Here is a 23320-nt window from a genome sequence, read left to right on the forward strand (position 1 = left end):
TTTTGTTTGTCTAGTATACTGTATCTCTAATTAAATCTGCCATTTAGGTAATGACCACTCCTGAGAGCGCTGTAAGTAAACGTGTTGGTGCGTGTGTTGGCAGGACACAGCATGGCAGAGACCCTCACGGTTGCCCTGCGCGTTGCTGAGGAGGCCATAGAGGAAGCCATCGCCAACGCAGAGGAATTCAGTGACAGCTTGGTGAGGCAACACTCCTTCTCTTCCTCCCTTCTTTCTCTACCGATCCATCCATCCATCCCTCTCTCTATCTCTTTCTCTCTTTCTCTTTCTCTCTCCATGTCTGTCTTCCTGTCTCTTTAGGTTTGGAGCTATTTGGATGAGGGTTTGTTTTTAGTGCTTGTAGAAAAGCTTGTTTTACGGTAGTTCTGACTGGGCTTTGACGTCTGTGTTGCAGGAGAAGCAGAATGAGGCTCGCTACCTACGGGACCACAAAGAAGAGCTTATAGAGGAACTGGCCACAACCATCGTACAAAAAGTACCTTTTATGTTTGGTGTGAAGTTTTTAGTGACATCACATTAGCATTGCCCTCTTTCATTCGGTATCTCCCTCTCTCCTTCTCTCTCCCCCTCTCCTTCTTTCTCCCCCCTTTACTTCTCTCTCCTCCCTCTCCTTCTCTCTCTCCTCCCTTCCTTCTCTCTCTCCTCCTTCTCTCTCTCCTCCCTTCTCTCTCTCTCCCCTCTCCTCTCCCCCCCTCTCCTTCTCTCCCCCTCTCCTTCTCTCCCCCTCTCCTTTCTCTCCCCCCTCTCCTTTTCTCTCTCCCCTCTCCTTTTCTCTCTCCCCTCTCCTTTTCTCTCTCCCCTCTCCTTTTCTCTCCCCCTCTCCTTTTCTCTCTCCCCTCTCCTTTTCTCTCTCCCCTCTCCTTTTCTCTCCCCCTCTCCTTTTCTCTCCCCCTCTCCTTTTCTCTCCCCCTCTCCTTCTCTCTCTCCCCCTCCTTCTCTCTCCCCTCCTTCTCTCTCCCCCCTCCTTCTCTCTCTCCCTCCTTCTTCTCCCCTCCTTCCCTCTCCTCCTTCTCTCCCCCCTCCTTCTCTCTCCCCTCCTTCTCTCTCTCCCCCTCTCCTTCTCTCTCTCCCCCTCTCCTTCTCTCTCCCCCTCTCCTTCTCTCTCTCCCCCTCTCCTTCTCTCTCTCCCCTCTCCTTCTCTCTCTCCCCTCTCCTTCTCTCTCTCCCCTCTCCTCTCTCTCTCCCCTCTCCTTCTCTCTCCCCCCTCCTTCTCTCTCCCCCCTCCTTCTCTCTCCCCCTCTCCTTCCTTCTCTCTCCCCCTCTCCTTCCTTCTCTCTCCCCTCTCCTTCCTTCTCTCTCCCCCTCTCCTTCCTTCTCTCTCCCCCTCTCCTTCCTCTCTCTCCCCCTCTCCTTCTCTCTCTCCCCCTCTCCTTCTCTCTCTCCCCTCTCCTTCCTTCTCTCTCCCCCTCTCCTTCCTTCTCTCTCCCCTCTCCTTCCTTCTCTCTCCCCTCTCCTTCCTTCTCTCTCCCCTCTCCTTCCTTCTCTCTCCCCCTCTCCTTCCTTCTCTCTCCCCCTCTCCTTCCTTCTCTCTCCCCTCTCCTTCCTTCTCTCTCCCCCTCTCCTTCTCTCTCTCCCCCTCTCCTTCCTTCTCTCTCCCCCCTCTCCTTCCTTCTCTCTCCCCCTCTCCTTCCTTCTCTCTCCCCCTCTCCTTCCTTCTCTCTCCCCCTCTCCTTCCTTCTCTCTCCCCCTCTCCTTCCTTCTCTCTCCCCCTCTCCTTCCTTCTCTCTCCCCCCTCTCCTTCCTTCTCTCTCCCCCTCTCCTTCCTTCTCTCTCCCCCTCTCCTTCCTTCTCTCTCTCCCCCTCTCCTTCCTCTCTCTCTCCCCCTCTCCTTCCTTCTCTCTCCCCCTCTCCTTCCTTCTCTCTCCCCCCCTCTCCTTCCTTTCTCTCTCCCCCCTTCCTTCTCTCTCCCCCTCTCCTTCCCCCTCTCCCTCTCTCCCCCTCTCCTTCTCTCTCCCCCTCTCCTTCTCTCTCCCCCTCTCCTCCTCTCTCCCCCTCTCCTCCTCTCTCTCCCCCTCTCCTTCTCTCTCTCCCCCTCTCCTTCTCTCTCCCCCTCTCCTTCTCTCTCCCCCTCTCCTTCTCTCTCCCCCCTCTCCTTCTCTCTCTCCCCTCTCCTTCTCTCTCTCCCCTCTCCTTCTCTCTCTCCCCTCTCCTTCTCTCTCTCCCCTCTCCTTCTCTCTCTCCCAGATCATCCAGAGGAGGAAGCATTCCGAGATGCAGTCAGAGTATGACTTTGTGTGGCCCCAGAGACCGAGCCAGGGCCAACCTCAGGGCAGTGAGCTGTCCTCCCCCAGCCAGCACCCTCACAGCACCCTGGCCCAGGCCAACCAGGCCCACCTCAAGAGCTCATACTCCCTCTGGGTCAGTCTGGGTGAAAGCCCTCACTACACTAGGCTATGCTACGCTACATTCCGTAACGCTACCCTACGCTACCGTGCACCACATTACGCTACACGTTGCTTCTTTACATTACACTACGCTACCCTGCACTATATTACAATACGTTACACTACACTACATTACAATACACTTTACTACACTACATTAAACTAAGCTATGTTACACTGTACTATACTGAACCTCAGCGCACTACACTACAGTATTCTACAGTACACTATACTACCCTACACTTCACTGCAATACACTACACTATATTACGCTACATTACACTACACTACAGCAAAATGCACTTCACTACACTAGGCTATACTACTCCACAATAAGCTCCACTATACGTTACACTGCAGTAAGATCCACTATAATATACTATACTACACTACAATACAGTAAGCTCCACTATAATATACTGCACTACACTACAATACAGTAAGCTCCACTATAATATACTATACTATACTACAATACAGTAAGCGCCACTATAATATACTATACTACACTACAGTAAGCGCCACTATAATATACTACACTACAGTAAGCTCCACTATAATATACTATACTACAATACAGTAAGCTCCAATATAATATACTATACTACAATACAGTAAGCTCCACTATAATATACTATACTACAATACAGTAAGCTCCACTATAATATACTATACTACAATACAGTAAGCTCCACTATAATATACTATACTACAATACAGTAAGCTCCACTATAATATACTATACTACAATACAGTAAGCTCCACTATAATATACTACACTACAATACAGTAAGCTCCACTATAATATACTATACTACAATACAGTAAGCTCCAATATAATATACTACAATACAGTAAGCTCCACTATAATATACTATACTACAATACAGTAAGCTCCACTATACTATAATACAATACAGTAAGCTCCACTATAATATACTATACTACAATACAGTAAGCTCCACTATACTATACTACAATACAGTAAGCTCCACTATAATATACTATACTACAATACAGTAAGCTCCACTATACTATAACACAATACAGTAAGCTCCACTATAATATACTACACTTTTTCCTGACCATGTGACCTGACCCAGGAAAAGCTGGGCTCTAAATATAGTCTGTAGCTGGGGCCTGGTCAGGTCACATGGGCAGGAAAAACTCCTGTCCCTAGTGATGCGATATGAGGACAGACTGGGTTGAGGGCTGGCTGCCAACATAAATGAAAGGCCAACATAAAGTACCGTTGCGCCACCAGGAGCCAGATTAGCTTCAATGCACCTTGGCATAGATTCTACAAGTGTCTGGAACTCTATTGGAGGGATGCGATACCATTCTTCCCTGAGAAATTCTATCATAAGTTCAATTGTGTTGAGATCTGGTGATGGAGACATGGTTTACATCGTTTTCATGCTCATCAAGCCATTCAGTGACCACTTGTGCCCTGTGGATGGGGGCATTGTCATCCTATGGGGGCATGACCCTAAAATGATGGGATATTAATTGCTTAATTAACTCAGGAACCACACCTGTGTGGAAGCACATGCTTTTAATATACTTTGCATCCCTCATTTACTTAAGTGTTCCCATTATATTGGCAGATTTTCGCATGATTGCTTTTCCACTGAGGGTTGTCACCGGTTTGTACCTGTGAGCTGTACAGTAACGTACCTGGGAAACCTCTACACACACGCCTGGCAGAATTTCAAAGGGGTAGTCAGAGGGGAGCTTGCTGAGATTTGTCATCGTCCCGTGGGTGTAAGGCAGGCGCAGCAGTGTGGAATCAAAGCCACGTTCCCAGTCTGTTACATTCACACATGATCAAAGCGCTGCTGAATACACAGGGATTCTCCTCAACTCCCTGGTCCACAGAGGGATGGGCTCCCTTTATCAACGCTCTCTGTACACACACACACACACACACACACACACACACACATACAAAAGTGTGCGCAGACAAACACACAGGCGCACACATACGGTCATGCGCACACACACACACACACACACACACACACACACATGCTATGAATGAGTTCTGAGGGTGTGTGTGTGTGAACAGGGATTCGTCCCTCTTCCACTGTTCTTATCCGTATTGTAGTTCTCTGATGCCCCCTGCTGACTCTTTATAGGAATCACATCCATGTGACTGGTGCGTCGTCCCAGATGGAAGGGCTCTGGGTCAAAAGTAGTGCACTATGTCGAATAGGGTGCCATTTGGTTGGGACGCATGCTGAAAGTCAGTCTTACGGTGTACCAGGCTCCCGGAGGAACACAAACTTGAGTTGCCATTTCCTTTGAATACCTTCTGGGATTCTAACCAAACAAACCAGTTCACGTTCAGCTGGATCAGTCAATAACCACACTTAGTCACCGTTATCCACATAGCCACCCAAACAAGCAAATCTTTTCGACCTAATCCTCAAATGTTGTTTGTTTGTCTGGAACGGAAGAGTGGGAAAATTGCTGCCCTGAGGGAAATTCTGCGGCTGTGCCAGTTCCATTTCAAGCTGCCCTTGGCTGGTAGACCTGGCGTTCTGTGTCACCTTGTCAGCACTCGTAGTTTTTAAAGTGCGTAGCATGTCATTTAACATGTAATTTAACATTGTGTGTTTGTGCGCGTGTGTACAGAGGTCACGGTCGGCATTCTCCCTGACCAGTGATGACTCCCCAGAGAAGGTGACTGAGGCACTAATGGGGGCGGGGGCGGGGTACAGGACTACGCCTCTCTGAAGAAGGAGACGGCCAGGGCCTCCTCACTGCCCAGCTGGAAGAGTGTGGACCGCCTGGACAACTCCAGTAAGACGCACACTGAAACCCGGCCTCCTTCATACAGTCACACACACACACACACACACACACACACACACACACATTAAAGACAGAGGCACGTCCATGGCAGTCCTCCTGATAGTGAGACACACAACACTCTACACTCAACCCAGAGACATGTCCATACTGTTACACACAAAGGCATGTCACTCATTTCTCGTCTCTTATTTGTACAGTCAACTACAGTATGTTACATGCAAACAGGACAGTTCCATACCGTTAAGCTCACAGGAAGAATGCTGTGTTTTGTCACACACGTGAAGTTTTTCTATGTTTGCCTGTGCTTGTATGTTCAGGTGCGTCTTCGGTGCTGCAGAGCCCTGATGGAAACTGGATTGCGCTGCAGAGCTCTCAGCACTCCCGTCCCAGCCTACTGGCCAAGAGAAAGTCGCTGGTGTTCAGCGTCCTGGAGAAAGAGTCTGGCGTGGTCTCGGCCTACGACGAGATGGGCTCTGATTCCGATCAGGAGAACGACAAGGGGGGCTGGGGGGCCGCGTTCCGCCAGTTCCGGCAGAAACTCTCAGACGAGACGTACTACACGGACTCCCAACACGACCCGGAGTGGACGTACACCCCGGTCCACCTCCCGGTCACCTCGCCCTCCTCGGGCCAGTACACCAACACGGAGACCGTCAACTCTGACTCAGAGTCCTCGTCGGTACCCTCCACCCGCCCCCGCAAACCCTTCCATAACGTGATGGGAAGAAAAGGCCCTAACTCAGACTCGCATCTTCATCCCCAGCAGGCTCAGTACCACCATCATCATCAACACCAGAACTTCCCCTCGTACCCGCTCCACCCGGAGGCGCTGGATGTGAACTTTAACCCCAAGGTGACTGGGGATAGTAGCGAGGCAGAGGACAGCATGCAGAGCGACCAGGTCAGGAGGTCGCGGAGACGCAGGAAGAGCAAGAGGGAAGCGGCGGGGAACCAGGCCCACACACAGACACACACACAGCCCCTCTACGCACAATCTGTACAGGTGGGAGGACGACACTAACATAGCCTTGAGGACTGTTTAACTTGCAATGACTGTGATATGTCGTTGTCTTACCTTAGTTGAACGCACTGACAGTAAGTCACTCTGCTGACAGTGTCTGATAAATCAGGCTTTCCCAAACTCGGTCCTGGGGCCCCCACTATGGTCCACGTTTTTTGCCCTAGCGCTACACAGCTGATTCAAATAATCAAAGTTGGTTATTTGAATCAGCTGTGTAGTGCTACGGCCAAAATAAAAAAAAACGTGCCCAGGAAAACCCTGTGCTAAATTACTCAAAATTACTCAAATGTGAAGTTATGGCGCGTGTTGCAGCTACACCAATCTTGTTCTCATTTACGGTCGTAGATTCAGCTGCAGAGATTTTAGATTTACAATCATCTTTACTCCACCACATTCTTGTTGTTATAAATGTCTTAAAAAATGTGTAAAGTCATTGGTCAACCCTCGTAAGACTATTGAGAAACATTACCACAACACTGTGTGGCAGAATAGGGCCATCTTTTTTCATAAAGACAGAAAATACGCTTTAAGGTCTCTCTCCCTATTACTCTTTCTCGCTCTTGCTCTCTCTCTCTCTTCTGCCCTCTCGCTCTGTCTCTGTCACTCTCTTTCTCTCTCCATCCTTAGGAGAACAGTATCCTGCTGAACGGCCTGTTGAAGAGGGGCATGAGTGAGGAGATGGCCGCCCCTGATGTGGTGCCCGAGGCCATGACCCCCGAGCCCGAGGACCAGGACATTGTGGCCCCTAACTCTGCGGCCCCTAGCCCCCGTAACCCCATGACCCCTGACCCCCTGTCCACCAGCAGCACTGGGCCCGGCTCCGGAGACACACTGGAGCAGGAGCTCCGCTCCAAACTGAGCCAGCTGGTTGGACGAGCCAACAGCAAAGAAGTAGTGAGCTCATCTGAGGACGAGCCAATCAAAAGTCCTGGAGGGAGAGACCGAGAAAGTGACAGACCGAAAGAGAAGCTGAGGCAGAATGAGAGAGAAGGTGATCGGCAGAGACAGAGTGAGAGACCGAGAGACAGACCGAGGAGTAAAAGTCACGATAGGGCGAAGAGAGAGACAATCGAGTCAGTGAAAGGGCCGGAACTGAAAAAGAGAGAGAGACTAACGGAAAGGCCGATATTAAGAGAGGAGGAGAGAGTGAAGGAGAGGAGGTTGGGGAGAGGAGGAAAGAGTTTGGAAGAGAAAGTAGATGACAGAGAAGAGAAGAGAGTGGAGAAGAACAGGCTCAGTAAGAGACCACAGGGACAAGAGGTGGACAGAAAGACTGAGAAAAAGGGGGAACAAGTGGAAGACCAAAATGAAAAGACCGGATCCACGCCCACCTCGCTTGCTATTACCCCATCTGTCCAGGAGGGGGTGCTGTGTGACGGACAGGTGAGCAGAGAGAGGCGGAACAGGAACGCATTGTTTCATATTTCACTTTAACCATAGAGTTGGATAGAGTGCCAAATCTAGAGATATGTATACCAGGATAGGGATACTTGGCCCAAAGCCTGTTTTACCATGGGTAAAGATAGGAGATGAGCTCTCTAGTACATCTATGGCTCTATGGCTTTAGCCTACCATCATTGTCCTGTTTGTCCTCACCTAAACACGGCAGGGGGCTACCCTTAGTTATCTTTCAATCTGATCTTAGACTGTCTCTGTATCGTTCTCCTACGTCTCATTTCTCTCATTCACTCCTTTATTTCCCCTGCCTTTCTTCTGTCTGTACCTTCTTCTCATCCCTAACCTCTTTCTCCCTCCTCGCCTACCTCTTCTCAACTCTTCTCATCTATATTTCGCTGTGCCATCCATGTCCCACCTCTCTCCTTCTCCCTTTCTCCTGTCTCTCCGTCTGTCCGTTCGTCCATGCGTGTCTGTCTTGTCTGTCAGGAGGGACAGAATTGGCTGGAACTACAGCAGAGGCTACAGTTGCTCTCCTCTCTCTTACAGCAGGTGAGATCTACTGTCTCTATAACACAGGCCCCCGGTCAGGACATCACACACACATACATACATGCATAGACCTTCTATGCAACATGAGTCAAGAATAACAGTCCCAAACTTAACATTCACCTGATACAACACCAAAACTATCAAATTACTGTGATGGATGTAGACAGCACACACTAACACACACTCAGCCATGCACACGTGCACCTATCGGATGATTCCTCCTTTTACAATCCTCTCACACACACTGTCACAAGTAAGACATCATCAAGTGAGACATGGTTGTTTTTTCAGGGACCATAATGGTATTAGTCACTCTCTCTTTTTCTCTCTCGCTCTCTCTGCTCTACTTCAGTTGTTTGTGTCCCAAAATAGCACCCTATTCCTTATGTAGTGCGCTAAATGTAGGGTACAGGGTACCATTTGTGACGCCGATTTGTTCTTATCTAGATGTGGCCTATTTTAGGGACTTCTGGACACTTCTCAATGTTATTCAAACCCACTAAGGGTGGATGGGGAGTGAAAGAGGGAGTGAAATAACCAAGTGAAAAGCGTATGGTGCTGGATTCAATTTAGACCTACGAAGCCGATTGCATTAGGTAATATACGCGTTTCCCTTCTAGTGCTTTTCCCTTTTATTCTTCTTCCTTCAATACATTTTCAACATTTGTAAAGGGCAGAGACTGGGGGTATGAATGGCAGTTACATAAAAGGTGTGAAACCACCAGTGGTGTAAAGTACATAAGTATAAATACTTTAAAGTACTAATAAGTATTTTTTTTTGGGGGGGGGTATCTGTACTTTACCTCTGATATTTTTGACAGCTTTTACTTTTACTCCACTACATTTGTAAAGAAAATATTGACATTTTACTGCATGCATTTTTACCTGACATCCAAAATGTACTCGTTACATTTCGAAGGCTCAGGCAGGACAGCAATATGGTCAGGTTCACGCACCAATCAATGTAACGTGTTGTCATCCCTACTGCCTCTGATCTGGCACTCACTGAACACAAATGCTGCGTCTGTAAATTATGTCTGAGTCTTGGAGTATGCCCGTGTCTGTCCGTAAATGTACAAAAACAAGAAAATCGTTCTGTCTAGTTTGTTTAATATAAGGAATTGGATGTATAGCATTTACTTTCATTTATTATTTTTACTCAAGTATGACAATTTAGTACTTTTTCCACCACTGTACTTAAGTATATTTAAAACCAGATACTTTTAGACCTTTTAGACCTTACTGGGTGACTTTCACTTTTACTTGAGCCATTTTCTATTAAGGCATCTTTACTTTTACTCAAGTATGACAATTGAGTACTTTTACCACTACTGGACACCACAGCACTCCATTTGAGGTTTGGTGTGTCAAGAGATAAATATGGATGGATTTACCATGGTATCCCACACACTACTAAAAGCCTTCTCTGGAAGGGGTGCTAATCTGGGTAAAGTCATATCCGTAAAGTCTTCCACAAATGACCGCAACGGGAAAGTTTTAAAATCACGGTGCTCTTGTTTATTTATATATATATATAATATTTTTTTTTTAACTGACGTATTCATTTTGTATGAATAAGAGCACAATGAATTTAAAACTCTGCCTTTGCGGCCACTTGTGTAAGTTGCTGTCACTTTTCCTCTTTCGGAATAACAAGGACACTGAAGTATATCTGCACAACTCTCCACTTGTTTGAGATGTCGACTAAGTGTCAAAAAGTATAGATCTGCGGCGTGTTCATAAAGCCCCAGTGGAACACACGGGGACGTGTGACACTTACTCCTCAGCTGTGAGTTTCCAGCTTGCGTCACTTCATTAACTTGCTCTTGAGGTGGGACGATCGGCTGAGACGCTTGCAGGAGCACGGTCACGTGTGTTTGTCCGCACCAGGTATGGGCCCAATTTGGGAGGAAATGTCACTCGCTGATAAGCAAGTGCACAAGCACACACTGCATGGGATCTCAGGAATGCGGGTGTGGATGCACTGTCTAAAGTGCTTTCTAAACACAATTGTCGCAGTAGGAAATGGAGCCGTGTGTTGGGAGCCACGTGGTAATGATGTCTCTTTGTGATGGGGGTGATGGCCAAGACTCTCACTCCGGCTCCCATTCTCCATCGACCTACTCGGTCAGCACCGTAACTTTTTGCTCTCTAAGTCACCGCCGAGTGCTCAAAAGGAGCCGTCTCATCTCCGGCTCAAGTGCCACCCACGAACAACCCCTAACACCCACACTGTGCCTTTCCTTTCAAAGCCCATGCACGTCGCTAGCTGGCTAATGCGTCTTGGAGAGAGAGAGAGAAAGCGGGTGGATCAATGCACTCATTAGTCCCACAGATCAAAGCTTCAAGCCAATGATTAACTCAATATTGAATTACATCTATCTCTCTCCTTCTCCATCTTCCCGCTCTCCTTTTCAGATGTACTGTTCTTGTTTGTACTATACAGTTGGAGTGTGGTTTGTTATGTCGTTTAGGTTCAAGCCGAGACTGCACTTTCATTTGCCTCATGTTAGGTCCACTGTCACCCTTGCGTGACCTCTATAACTTAAACCTATTATATAGCGGAATCTACTAATAGAAAAGGTCAACAGCTCTCCTCCTCTTCCACCCAAAACCTCACTCTTCTTCCTCACACTGATTTTCCTCCCACCTGATCGCTCCGTGCAGGTCGAGCGTGAGTCATGATGTGTGTCTGTGTGTGTGTTGAGGTGTAAAAGCTGTGTGTGTGTGTGTGTGTGTGTGTGTCATTGACTGACTTCATTTGTCATTGAGGACCATGCTGTAAACATCTCACTCGGACCCTCTTCACTGTTTCATATGTTTTTTACTCACTGATGGTAGTCATCTTTGCCTATGACTCGTATCTCTGTGTGTGTTGTATGTCTGTTTTGTATGTTGTGTGTGTGTGTGTTGAACAGAAGTACTCGGCCGCATCTCTGTGCAGTATCACCACAGAAGTCCTGAAGGTGCTCAACGCTACTGAGGAGTTGATTGGTGAGGCGGGGGGCATTAGCGTCACCCCCTCAGAGTGCATGAGCGCGTCTGAATCCTTCTCCAGCAGCTTAGAGACCAGGGAGCTGGACCAGAAACTCACAAAGATGGAGGAAAACGTAAGAACCACTGCCTACAGTTGAGGTCGGAAGTTTACATACACCTTAGACAAATACATTTAAACTCAGTTTTTCACAATTCCTGACATTTAATCCTAGTAAGAATTCCTGGTCTTGGGTCATTTAGGATCACCACTTTATTTTAAGAATGTGAAATGTCAGAACAATAGAAGAGAGAATTATTTATTTCAGCTTTTATTTCTTTCATCACATTCCCAGTGGGCCAGAAGTTTACATACACTCAATTAGTATTTGGCAGCATTGCCTTTAAATTGTTTAACTTGGGTCAAACATTTCGGGTAGCCTTTCACAAGCTTCCCACAATACGTTGGGTGAATTTTGGCCCAATTCCACCTGACAAGAGCTAGTGTAACTGAGTCAGGTTTGTAGGCCTCCTTGCTCGCACATGCTTTTTCAGTTCTGCCCACACATTTTCTATAGGATTGAGGTCAGGGCTTTGTTATGGCCAGTCCAAATACCTTGACTTTGTTGTCCTTAAGCCATTTTGCCACAACTTTGGAAGTATGCTTGGGGTCATTGTCCATTTGGAAGAACCATTTGCGACCAAGCTTTAACTTCCAGACTGATGTCTTGAGATATTTTTACCTGTTTCCTCCAGCATCTTCACAAGGTCCTTTGCTGTTATTCTGGGATTAAATTACACTTTTCGCACCAAATACATTCATCTCTAGGAGACAGAACACGTCTCCTTCCTGAGCAGTATGCCGGCTGCATGGTGTCTACTTGCGTACTGTTGTACAGATGAACGTGGTACTTTCAGGCATTTGGAAATTGCGCCCAAGGATGAACCAGACTTGTGGAGGTCTACAATTTTTTGCTGAGGTCTTGGCTGATTTATTTTGCTTTTCCTATGATGTCAAGCAAAGACTCACTGAGTTTGAAGGTGGGCCTTGAAATACATCCATAGGTACACCTCCAATTGACTCAAATGATGTCAATTATCCTATCAGAAGCTTCCAAAGCCAAGATGTAATTTTCTGGAATTTTCCAAGCTGTTTCAAGGCAGAGTCAATTTAGTGTATGGTAACTTCTGACCCACTAGAATTGTGATACAGGGAATTATAAGTGAAATAATCTGTCTGTAAACAATTGTTGGAAAATTACTTGTGTCATGCACAAAGTAGATGTCCTAACCTACTTGCCAAAACTATAGTTTGTTAACAAGAAATGTGTGGAGTGGTTGAAAAACGAGTTTTAATGACTCCAACCTAAGTATATGTAAACCTCCGACTTCAACTGTACATACATCTGAATGTTGGTGGTTGTCACTATCTGGCCATGCTAGAAAGGACCGAAGTGCAGCGCTTTCTAAACCCAAAACGTAATCCTTACCCTAACCTCAACCATAACCCTAGATCAAGAGAATAGATAACCTATGTGTACTTGCCCATCTGAAGTCACTATCTGAGCCACTTTTGTCCATCTTAGCATGACCATATAGTGACTACAACCTGTATTATTTAATGTAGAGGCTCAACAAGACAGGCCCTAGGATAGAGCCCTGTGGGATACCAACATTGTTATGCTCAGAACCTGTGCCCTTTGAGTTCTCCTGTAACATGTGACTTGTCCCTGCAGGTGTACCTGGCTGCGGGGGCGGTGTACGGCCTGGAGGGGGCACTGGGGGACCTGGAGGAGGTGGCCCGGGACATCAGCAGTAGCACCTCAGACAGAGAGCTGGCCTTCCTGGAGGACCAGGTGGCCACTGCCGCCACCCAGGTGCAGCAGTCTGAGCTCCAGGTAGGGGGTCCATTCATGTTCCATGCTGATTACATTGCAGATGCATGTCAGATTTCACAGCACCTGTGTAGGTGTGACATATGAGCCAATCACATCTTTTGTCATATACAGTATATTTAAGGTATTTTCACAATTTATTGATCAAAAAGAGAGAGTGGATGACAGTGCTGAAAGATAATTTGTGGTAAAGGGAACTTGGTTGGCATGTGTCCTGGATGCTGCGTCTTCGACCACTATATCACCCTTGGCTACCAACCAGATGTTATGATAGAGAAATTTGATGCCCAACTGTGCAGTCGATGGCATGGCACGTCTACAGTGTGGTCGGCCTGGAATGCGACCAGGGTCTGATGGTCCTGTTAGAATGCAGGCTTAAATGTGGAGACTGGATAGAGTGTGAAGGATATGTAATTGTATTCCACTGGTGTCTTCTAAATTGTCCTTCAGTAGCAAAGTGAATTGAAGTGATCTGCTAGCCTGAGCCTTGATCTACACCACATGTACATTTTCATATTCTCCCTCCAGATATCAGACATCGAGGTGAGGATATTATCTTTAAAAACAGCTGGACTGAACGTCACCGCCTGCAATCGTTTTTCCAAGTTCCCCAAGCCAAAACCTAAGGTAGTATCTTTCCACCTTACAATTATTACACACATACACAGCCTAATGGTCACTGTACTCATGTACTGTTTCTCTGCAGCCTCAAACCCTCGACACGTCACGTCAACAGAGGAGAAAGCTACCTGCCCCTCCAGCCAAAGGTAACGGACTTGTTGAAATGCTCACAAAGAGAACCTGTTTTGCTTCTGAACCATTTGTTTACTTCTATTAAATCGATTGATGCCTCCATTTCCATGTCCTACTTTTGTTTAATTAAGTTTATAGTGTTGACTCCCCTTGTTGATTGAAAAAGTACCAGGGCGCAAAATGATCCAAACGTTGTCACTTCATAAAATCTCAAATCTTTCAGACTGTGTAATATCACACTGTCTCAAGGAGCAAGTTTTGCCTTTCAACAGTCGTAAAACACTCACACACACACACACACACACACACACCCTCTTAGGGCGTTCATGTGCGTTTTACATCGATCTTGGCTCACATCACTGTGGCAACACAATGTTGTCCGCTCCGCAGAGTAACGGACCCTTTTTAATGTGTGGATGTTGGATGGGGGGCTGGTATTCACACTTGGAAGGCTAACATCACACATTTGGATCTACAGGAGGAGATTGAATGGACGCCAGACTAAATGCACCAGCTAGAGAGGGAAGAAAGAGAGAGGTTCAATTAGGAAAGAGAGACGAAGCACAGAGAATAAGAGACAAATCGGACGGCTGCGTCATCAGCCAATGGGACACACTCCTTTTCATGTTAATAATTATTTCATTAATTATTAATGGTGGTTTTGTTTCTGTTTGGCGCCATCAAGCAGGCTCACCGTGTCAGTGATTCACTCTGTTTTTTTAGCTTTAGTCTCAAAGAAAAGCACAACGCAACAGAGGCGAGATCAAAGAAGAAGTCTCATAGTCGTGTCGTGTTGATTTCAGAAAGAGATCGACAGAGCGTCTTTTAAAAAAGATCGTTGTTAGATTAGAGCTGTATTCTTTCAGGAAGGGATGCATGTTTTACTGTTTCTCTCTCTGTCTGGGGGAACTTCTGAATTTCGTGCCCAATTCTGATTAAATACGACCAAATAGTGTAACAAAAACTTAAAGGACACCTGCTCTTTCCTTTCCACAGACTGACCAGGTGAATCCAGGTGAAAAGCTATGATCCCTTATTGATGTCACCTGTTAAATCCACTTCAATCAGTGTTGATGAAGGGGAGGACACAAGTTAGTTAAAGAAGGAGACAATTGTCTTGACACAATCCATGTCTCAATTGTCTATGTGTGCCATTCAGAGTGTGACTGGGCAAGGCTAAATATTTAGGTGTCTTTGAACAGGGTATGGTAGTAGGTGCCAGGCGCACTGGTTTGTGTCAAGAACTGCAATGCTGCTGGGTTTTTCACTCAACAGTTTTCCAGGTGTATCAAGAATGGTCCACCATCCAGCCAACTTGACACAACTGTGGGAAGCATTGGAGTCAACATGGGCCAGCATCCCTGTGGAATGCTTTTTGACACCTTGTGAAGTCCATGCCCCGACGAATTGAGGCTTTTCTGGCGGCAAAAGGGGGGGGGGTGCAACGCAATATTAGGACGGTGTTCTTAATGTTTGGTGTACTCAGTGTATATGCAATGTAAACTACATTTACGTTATACTATGTAATAGCTTAATTTGTCATTTTGACTATTGAATACTTTCCTTACCTGAATAGCTCAAGTATATGTCTATATGTATTTCTTGGTCTTCTTCCAGATAAGGAGTCCGAGCAGCAGGTGAGAGCACTTCAGCCGTACTGACATACAGACAGCACAAAAAGTCCCTCGAGGGCACCCCAGGACCCGTGGACCCCCGCGGGGCCTCTCCAATCCAGTGCCTTGAATCAGCGTCCGCTTCGGGCTACACAGGGACTAACACCTGCCCTGTGCACCCCAACCAGCGCTCTCCTCAGCCAGGCACTTCCCCATCCTGTCACCCTCTAAAAATGACCCCATACCATGCCTCCCCATCCTACTCCACCCCCCGGGCCTCACTCACTGTAACCACCACGATGGTGGGTTGATAGACGGCGTGTCTCTGCCTTAAAATCAGCATACGAACACTCCTCACCGTGATAACTCACTGTCTTACTATCAAAAGAAGACGTCACTTCATTGTGTCATTGTAGTACAGAAAATAAAAAACATCTGTCAGTCTTTTTTTCTAACTGTTTGCAAGAGTGTTGTAGGTGTTTGAACTAATGAACAAAGAAGATGTGAAAAACCCACGTGAAATACTTATGTGGTACGTGTCCCTAAAGAGGCTAAACCATGTTTTATATACTACTGTTTTACTTTCTCTCACCGATGAAATGTCATGATGAATTGTAGAGCAGTTGCAGAACCTGTTCAATGTTGCCATTTAATTATTATTTCTGTGTAAAGACTCAAAAGTAATAATTTCCCTGAAACTAGCAAAAAACAATCCTCATTCACATGGTCTGATGTTTTTCAAATTTTAGAAAAGGAGATTACTTGAAAAAAGATCTGGTGTCCTCTCCTGTTCCTCAGTTAAGAATTGTCATTAAGGTACCAAGTGAACACAACTCAACCTTTTTGAGGGGGGTGATTTTGTGATGACATAATTACTCTTGTGCTTAGTTACCATATTTGGAGAAAGGTTTGCTATATTGCTAGTAATGTAATGAAACATTTACGTTTAATTGCATTTTCAAATAATGAAGCATTTGTCACACAAATAGGCTACCTATCTGTAAAGCATTTATGAACCCAAAGAAGCCATGAATTAATTAAATGAACACGTGTTTCTTACCAATTAAAAACACCTGTCTATGAAATTGTCACCATCTAAGCCGTTAGTTGTTATTTTTATATTTCATTTATTTCAGCTTTGTGGCCTTTATTTGGCATAGATCCTGATTTGTCACGTGTGCTGTATGGCTCCAGTAATGAATTGTACATTGCGTTAAATATCTAGTAAAGATGTAAACATAATGAAGCCTAATGGGCTGTATGACAAAATGCTATGAAAACCATGATTTTATTACAAGCATTTGAATTTTTAACTTTTCAAGATCGTTATAATTTTCACTAAAACAAAGTGAGTGGAAAATGGCGTAAGCTTTCTCCCCCTCTGAAAGCTTTTCTCATCAGTTATGTCTGAAAGCGTGTCATGTTTCCATCTTCAAAGTGCTTTACATGTGTGGCTGCATTAATTGTCTAAAAACGTATGATTTCAAAAGTTGGAGGGTATTCATATTCATGATAAAATGGGAGATGCTATAAATAGTAGTTGATGCAGTGTGTCACATAACTCCAAAGAGTCTTGAGTGCTCGGCCTGTATCATGCGTCTCATTGTAGGAGTACTGGTCTAGGTCTTCCCTGTCCATGTTAACTGTATTCATTGTGATCTACAAATACAGGCCTTGCTCTTTATATTGAGAAAGTCAAAGTATTAATATAGAGGATATGAAATACAAGGTTGCGTAGGGTTCTGTTCGTGTCTACTGCTCGGTAATGACAGGTAAAATAGTATGACGTTTGCTTTGGTCCGTGGTGTTATGTGCAGCCTTTTTTCAGGCCACACATAACACCCTGGGCCAGAACTACTATAAAGTGTCATCTAGTTGTCCTTTGAGAACAGGTTATTCCCATACCTCTGGACTGCTGGGACTTCTGTTGTTTTTACATGATATAATGATATTTGATTCTATTGGGTTCTATTTGAACACTGTCCACTGGTGGGTCCATATATTCATCCTATGATCGCTTTTTGCAGGTTTTGCAGATCGTTCCTGTATGTTGTCGTTGTTCCTGGAGGTGTGTTGTGTATAAACGCATGTTAAATAGATGTACAAAATTCTCACGAGAAGCACAGCCAAGGGGTTCATCATTATCAATGTCCTGTATTTTTATATTGTAAAAAAAAAAAAGTGATCTCACCTCAGAATTTGTTTATATATATATGTAAAAAAAGGATATGACATATAAGATATAATTGCCCAATCATAAACTTGATTCCTCTGTTGTCTGTGGGAGACTGTGCAACCTAGCTGCCATCATGACGGAATGACTGCAGTGAAGTTCACTATGCACAGCTTTGATGGACTATTCACTCATGTGCAATCGTTTGTTGCAATCCATATCATGTGTTGGGGAAAAATATAAAGAAGCAAAAAATGTATTCTCTATGTGCCAAATTGCTCTGAATGAGAAAAAGTGTAATACTAAATGAATAAAAGTTTGCATACCTGAATGATCTCTGGAGTTTCCTGTCATTTCTAACCTTTGGGAGTTAATGACGTATTACTTATCTTATGTTACGAAGAAAATCCCTTTTTCAGCAATATTCATACCTATTTACCTCATGGTAAAAAAAAATATATATATATATGAACCCGCTAATTTTGAATTTGAGCATCTTTACATTTCTCTTGATTTACGTCCTGCTTTTCGTTCAACAATCATCGGTAACAGCTACCAAAAACATAGTTAGAGAGATCTTCATTTATTAATCAATATAGATTGCATTTCTCAGTATGTACAGAACAACTTGTTTTTTGGGTCAGCCAGTTTAGAGGTCCCTTTGAGTAAGACATAGGCTTGAGAGAGAACCTTGAGTAGCAGAAAGACAGGAAGGAAGAAAGAAAATGAGAAAGAGACCGAGAAACGGGGACAATCCTTGATTAAATAAATAAAAATACACATTCACAAACACAGACGGTGGGTGGCGAGCGTGTTGTCACGGTAACCAGTCGGCGTCCTCCCCTCCCAGTGTCTTCCCGAGGCTCTCCTGGTTCCTGATGGTGTTGAGGAGAAGCTCCAGGGTGTTTATCACATATTCAGGGTGTCTGAGCCCACCGCTGCCCCCTCCTCTGCTCTGCCTCTTCCCAAAGCGCCCGATGGGCCTCACCCCACGCCCCACGTACCACAATGGATCTATCTCTGGACCTGACAAAGAAAAGACGCGGGATGAGTGGAAGCTATATATATATATATATATATATATATATTTCAACCTTAACTTGATGCTTCCACTCATCCCACACACAGTATATATACACACACAGTATATACAAGCATGTGCTCGCAATCACAGACAGACAGAAACACACACACTCAAACTCTGACAAGCACACACAAATCCCTGTCCACAAAGTAGCCTACATAGTTGTACCGTTATGCCTAAACAGTATGTCACATTTGATAGTCAGACCTAATAACCCTTCATATTGCTGTTCCATAACTAGTATTAATGTTGTAAAGGACACAATGTATTGGTATGAGTTCTGATGTGGTATGAACAATAACGTGATATGAACAATAATCTGGTATGAACAATAACCTGGTATGAACATTAACGTGATATGAACAATAACGTGGTATGAACAATAACGTGATATGAACAATAACGTGGCATGAACAATAACATGGTATGAACAATACCATTGTATGAACAATAACGTGATATGAACAATAACGTGGTATGAACAATAACATGGTATGAACATTAACATTGTATGAACATTAACGTGATATGAACAATAACGTGATATGAACAATAACATGGTATGAACAATAACATGGTATGAACATTAACATTGTATGAACATTAACGTGATATGAACAATAACGTGATATGAACAATAACATGGTATGAACATTAACATTGTATGAACATTAACGTGATATGAACAATAACGTGATATGAACAATAACATGGTATGAACAATAACGTGATAGGAACAATAACATGGTATGAACAATAACATGGTATGAACATTAACATTGTATGAACATTAACGTGATATGAACAATAACGTGATATGAACAATAACATGGTATGAACATTAACATTGTATGAACATTAACGTGATATGAACAATAACGTGATATGAACAATAACATGGTATGAACATTAACATTGTATGAACATTGACGTGATATGAACAATAACGTGATATGAACAATAACATGGTATGAACAATAACGTGATAGGAACAATAACATGGTATGAACAATAACGTGATATGAACAATAACGTGGTATGAACAATAACGTGATATGAACAATAACCCGGGTATGAACTATAACGTGGTGTGAACAATTTAGTTGTATGAACAATAGCATGTATAAACAATAAGGTGGTATGATCAATAACCTGGTATGAACAATACTATTTATGCTACAAACAATAACCTGGTATGAACAATACCATGTAGGCTATGAACAATAACCAGAAAGTAGATGTCACCTTTTCATCAGGCAGTGGAGGTCCATTTATTGGATTTTAGGGTTATTTAATTTATAAACCCCATATCAATAATGTTAAAAACCTTAGATGATATTATGATATAACAAAATGTATTTTTAGAATCATTGTAGATCATATCACGTTATCAGTGTGATATGTGTTACCCTTTCAAAATGATTACATTTGTTTATTATGATTGTATTCGTTTATTAACACATTTTACCACACTCTTTATAAACCATTTGTAATAGGTTAGAAATCTGAAATATTATTTATGTTAATTAACATACAAAAATTGAATTGTATTCAATAAAATGTGCAATCCATGTGTAATATCCATATAGTCACAAATCATTCACTTTTATTCGAAAATAAAAACGAGCATCAACTTACTTCTATTGTCGACATTGTGGACGATATGATAGTCGTGCTCCACTGTGGTACTGTGTACACAGGTGACCGTCGTGGACAGCAGCAGCAGTACCGTGAGCGCAGCCGTCAGCCAGCGGGTCCCCAGGACGCACTCTCTCACCGTCACCGGGCTCGCCACTCTAGTCTCAGGAATCATTGTAGATGGACAACAAGGAACTGCACGTGGACCGTCTTATTTTAAAACGACATAAAGGTAAAGATAAATGGTTGAACCCGACTTTAGACTTGTATCAATGTCATCGTGTCCTAACTTTTCAATTAGTATGTTTACGCGTAATTGCGCACGATTGCGTAATCTTAGAAAATACAGATATGTCTACCAATGAATGATCTACTCTTACCTAATAACTGAATAAATAATTTATTATCCTAAATAAGTGTTCACATTTTATATATAAAAGTCTAGCGGTTTGTGGACGGCACACAACTGTCTTAAACTTACTGTAAACTTGTGTAGCTTTGTAGAGGTTTTTCTGTGGAGGGTTTCCTCGTGTGAGGTTCTTCATTGGCGGGAAGGTTGTGAGCGGGAGTTTATATATTCCCGGACTGCCCATATTAGATGATGAATCAAGAACGTCACATAGGATACTCCGGTGGATAAAGTCACCCCACCACTTCCTCCTCGTCCACTCCTTCTTGCCTCTTCTTTCCTTTAAGAATTAAAAAGTAATTTAATTGGGCTTTTGGGTTGGAGTTTTCCTCGGTCATGGCACGCCGCGGTGCACTCCATCAAGTAGTCAATGACATGTGGACAACATTAAATTAGTAGACTGCATGCTTTGGGGACCTTCACTTCAAGTACAAGACAGTGGCCCAGGGTTGTGGAGGCGGGTATGCGTCAATCATCTTGATTAGTATCGACAAGTCCTTTCGTTGTCATAGCACCAACCATATAGTGGAAAACGTATAATTTTCAATGAATGAACTTGTGTATGTCTAATAAAATTCACTCATATTGTGATTCATTATAGGTAACTGAATTCTGGAGCAGTGGACAGTTCCTTCAATGTAACATGGTAAATGGTTATATCCTATCATAGGCCTACATTCTATGGTGATGTGTATGATTCACATATATACATTAACAAATTGATGAATGCAAAACGTGAGTGATCAATATAGTGATATTAAAATCAAATGTTATTTGTCACGTGTGAATACAACAGGTGGATACAACAGTGAAATGCTTACTTACCAGCCCTTAACCAACAATGCAGTTTTAAGAAAATCCCTAAAAAAGTAAGAGATAAGAATAATAAATAATTAAAGAGCAGCAGTAAATAACAATAGCGGGGCTGAGTCAATGTACCAATGTGTGGGGGGCACCGGTGTCGAGATAATTGACATGATTATGTACATGTAGGTAGAGTTATTAAAGTGTCTATGGGGAATAATCTGGGTAACCATTTGATTAGCTGCTCAGGAGTCTTATGGCTTGGGGCTAGAAGCTGTTTTAGGATCCTCTTGGACCTAGACTTGGCGCTCCGGTACTCTTAAAAAAAAAGTTTTTTTAATGATTTGTAACATTTTTATTTCACCTTTATTTAACCAGGTAGGCTAGTTGAGAACAAGTTCTCATTTACAACTGCGACCTGGCCAAGATAAAGCATAGCAGTGTGAACAGACAACAACACAGAGTTACACATGGAGTAAACAATAAACAAGTCTATAACACAGTAGAAAAAGAAAAAAGAGTCTATATACATTGTATGCAAAAGACATGAGGAGGTAGGCGAATAATTACAATTTAGCAGATTAACACTGGAGTGAAATGATCAAATGGTCATGTGCAGGTAGAGATACTGGTGTGCAAAAGAGCAGAAAAGTAAATAAATAAAAACAGGATGAGGTAGGTAAATTGGGTGGGCTATTTACCGTTGGACTATGTACAGCTGCACCGATCGGTTATCTGCTCAGATAGCAGATGTTTAAAGTTGGTGAGGGAGATAAAAGTCTCCAACTTCAGCGATTTTTGCAATTCGTTCCAGTCACAGGCAGCAGAGAACTGGAACGAAAGGCGGCCAAATGAGGTGTTGGCTTTAGGGATGGTCAGTGAGATACACCTGCTGGAGCGCGTGCTACGGGTGGGTGTTGCCATCGTGACCAGTGAACTGGGAAAGGCGGAGCTTTACCTAGCATAGACTTGTAGATGACCTGTAGCCAGTGGGTCTGGCGATGAATATGTAGCGAGGACCGGCCGACTAGAGCATACAGGTCGCAGTGGTGGGTGGTATAAGGTGCTTTAGTAACAAAATGGATGGCACTGTGATAAACTGCATCCAGTTTGCTGAGTAGAGTATTGGAAGCTATTTTGTAGATGACATCGCCGAAGTCGAGGATCGGTAGGATAGTCAGTTTTACTAGGGTAAGTTTGGCGGCGTGAGTGAGGGAGGCTTTGTTGCGGAATAGAAAGCCGGCTCTAGATTTGATTTTAGATTGGAGATGTTTGATATGAGTCTGGAAGGAGAGTTTACAGTCTAGCCAGACACCTAGGTACTTATAGATGTCCACATATTCTAGGTCGGCACCATCCAGGGTGGTGATGCTAATCGGGCGTGCGGGTGCAGGCAGCGAACGGTTGAAAAGCATGCATTTGGTTTTACTAGCATTTAAGAGCAGTTGGAGGCCACGGAAGGAGTGTTGTATGGCATTGAAGCTTGTTTGGAGGTTAGATAGCACAGTGTCCAAGGAAGGGCCGGAAGTATACAGAATGGTGTCGTCTGCGTAGAGGTGGATCAGGGAATCGCCCGCAGCAAGAGCAACATCATTGATATATACAGAGAAAAGAGTCGGCCTGAGAATTGAACCCTGTGGCACCCCCATAGAGACTGCCAGAGGACCGGACAACATGCCCTCCGATTTGACACACTGAACTCTGTCTGCAAAGTAGTTGGTGAACCAGGCAAGGCAGTCATTAGAAAAACCGAGGCTACTGAGTCTGCCGATAAGAATATGGTGATTG

At 44.1% G+C, this 23320-nt stretch overlaps 2 protein-coding genes across 2 annotated transcripts in view; one reads left to right on the forward strand and one right to left on the reverse strand.

Annotated features, from left to right (window-relative positions):
• LOC112215150 (rab effector MyRIP-like) overlaps positions 1 to 17622 on the forward strand; it is a 147942-nt gene extending 130320 nt beyond the window's left edge. Inside the window, 13 exon segments of the mRNA XM_042299152.1 lie at positions 104 to 201; positions 416 to 496; positions 2206 to 2379; positions 5043 to 5100; positions 5103 to 5210; positions 5540 to 6225; positions 6871 to 7626; positions 8128 to 8190; positions 11109 to 11300; positions 12900 to 13061; positions 13587 to 13685; positions 13765 to 13825; positions 15429 to 17622. Coding sequence (XP_042155086.1) covers positions 104 to 201; positions 416 to 496; positions 2206 to 2379; positions 5043 to 5100; positions 5103 to 5210; positions 5540 to 6225; positions 6871 to 7626; positions 8128 to 8190; positions 11109 to 11300; positions 12900 to 13061; positions 13587 to 13685; positions 13765 to 13825; positions 15429 to 15472 — 2582 coding nt within the window. The 3' untranslated portion in view covers positions 15473 to 17622.
• Positions 17623 to 18168: 546 nt separating this feature from the next.
• On the reverse strand, positions 18169 to 20864 carry LOC112216567. Its single transcript, XM_024376551.1, has 3 exons — positions 20801 to 20864; positions 20320 to 20529; positions 18169 to 18623 (listed from the first exon to the last, which is right to left on the reverse strand). Exons 1-3 carry the CDS (start codon positions 20862 to 20864, stop codon positions 18415 to 18417), a joined length of 483 nt encoding a protein of 160 aa, XP_024232319.1. The 3' UTR covers positions 18169 to 18414.
• Positions 20865 to 23320: the final 2456 nt, after the last annotated feature.

This window comes from Oncorhynchus tshawytscha, linkage group LG16 (assembly GCF_018296145.1).
Source record: "Oncorhynchus tshawytscha isolate Ot180627B linkage group LG16, Otsh_v2.0, whole genome shotgun sequence".
NCBI lineage: Eukaryota > Metazoa > Chordata > Actinopteri > Salmoniformes > Salmonidae > Oncorhynchus > Oncorhynchus tshawytscha.

Bases quoted from the DNA above. Each gene is read 5' to 3' on its own strand.
- LOC112216567 (XM_024376551.1), bottom strand. From the start codon at position 20,864: ATGAAGAACCTCACACGAGGAAACCCTCCACAGAAAAACCTCTACAAA. The intron at 20,530-20,800 runs GTAAGTTTAAGA...TTTTAAAATAAG, and splicing joins CAAAGCTACACAAGTTTACA to ACGGTCCACGTGCAGTTCCT. The intron at 18,624-20,319 runs GTAAGTTGATGC...TTTCTTTGTCAG, and splicing joins CCACAATGTCGACAATAGAA to GTCCAGAGATAGATCCATTG.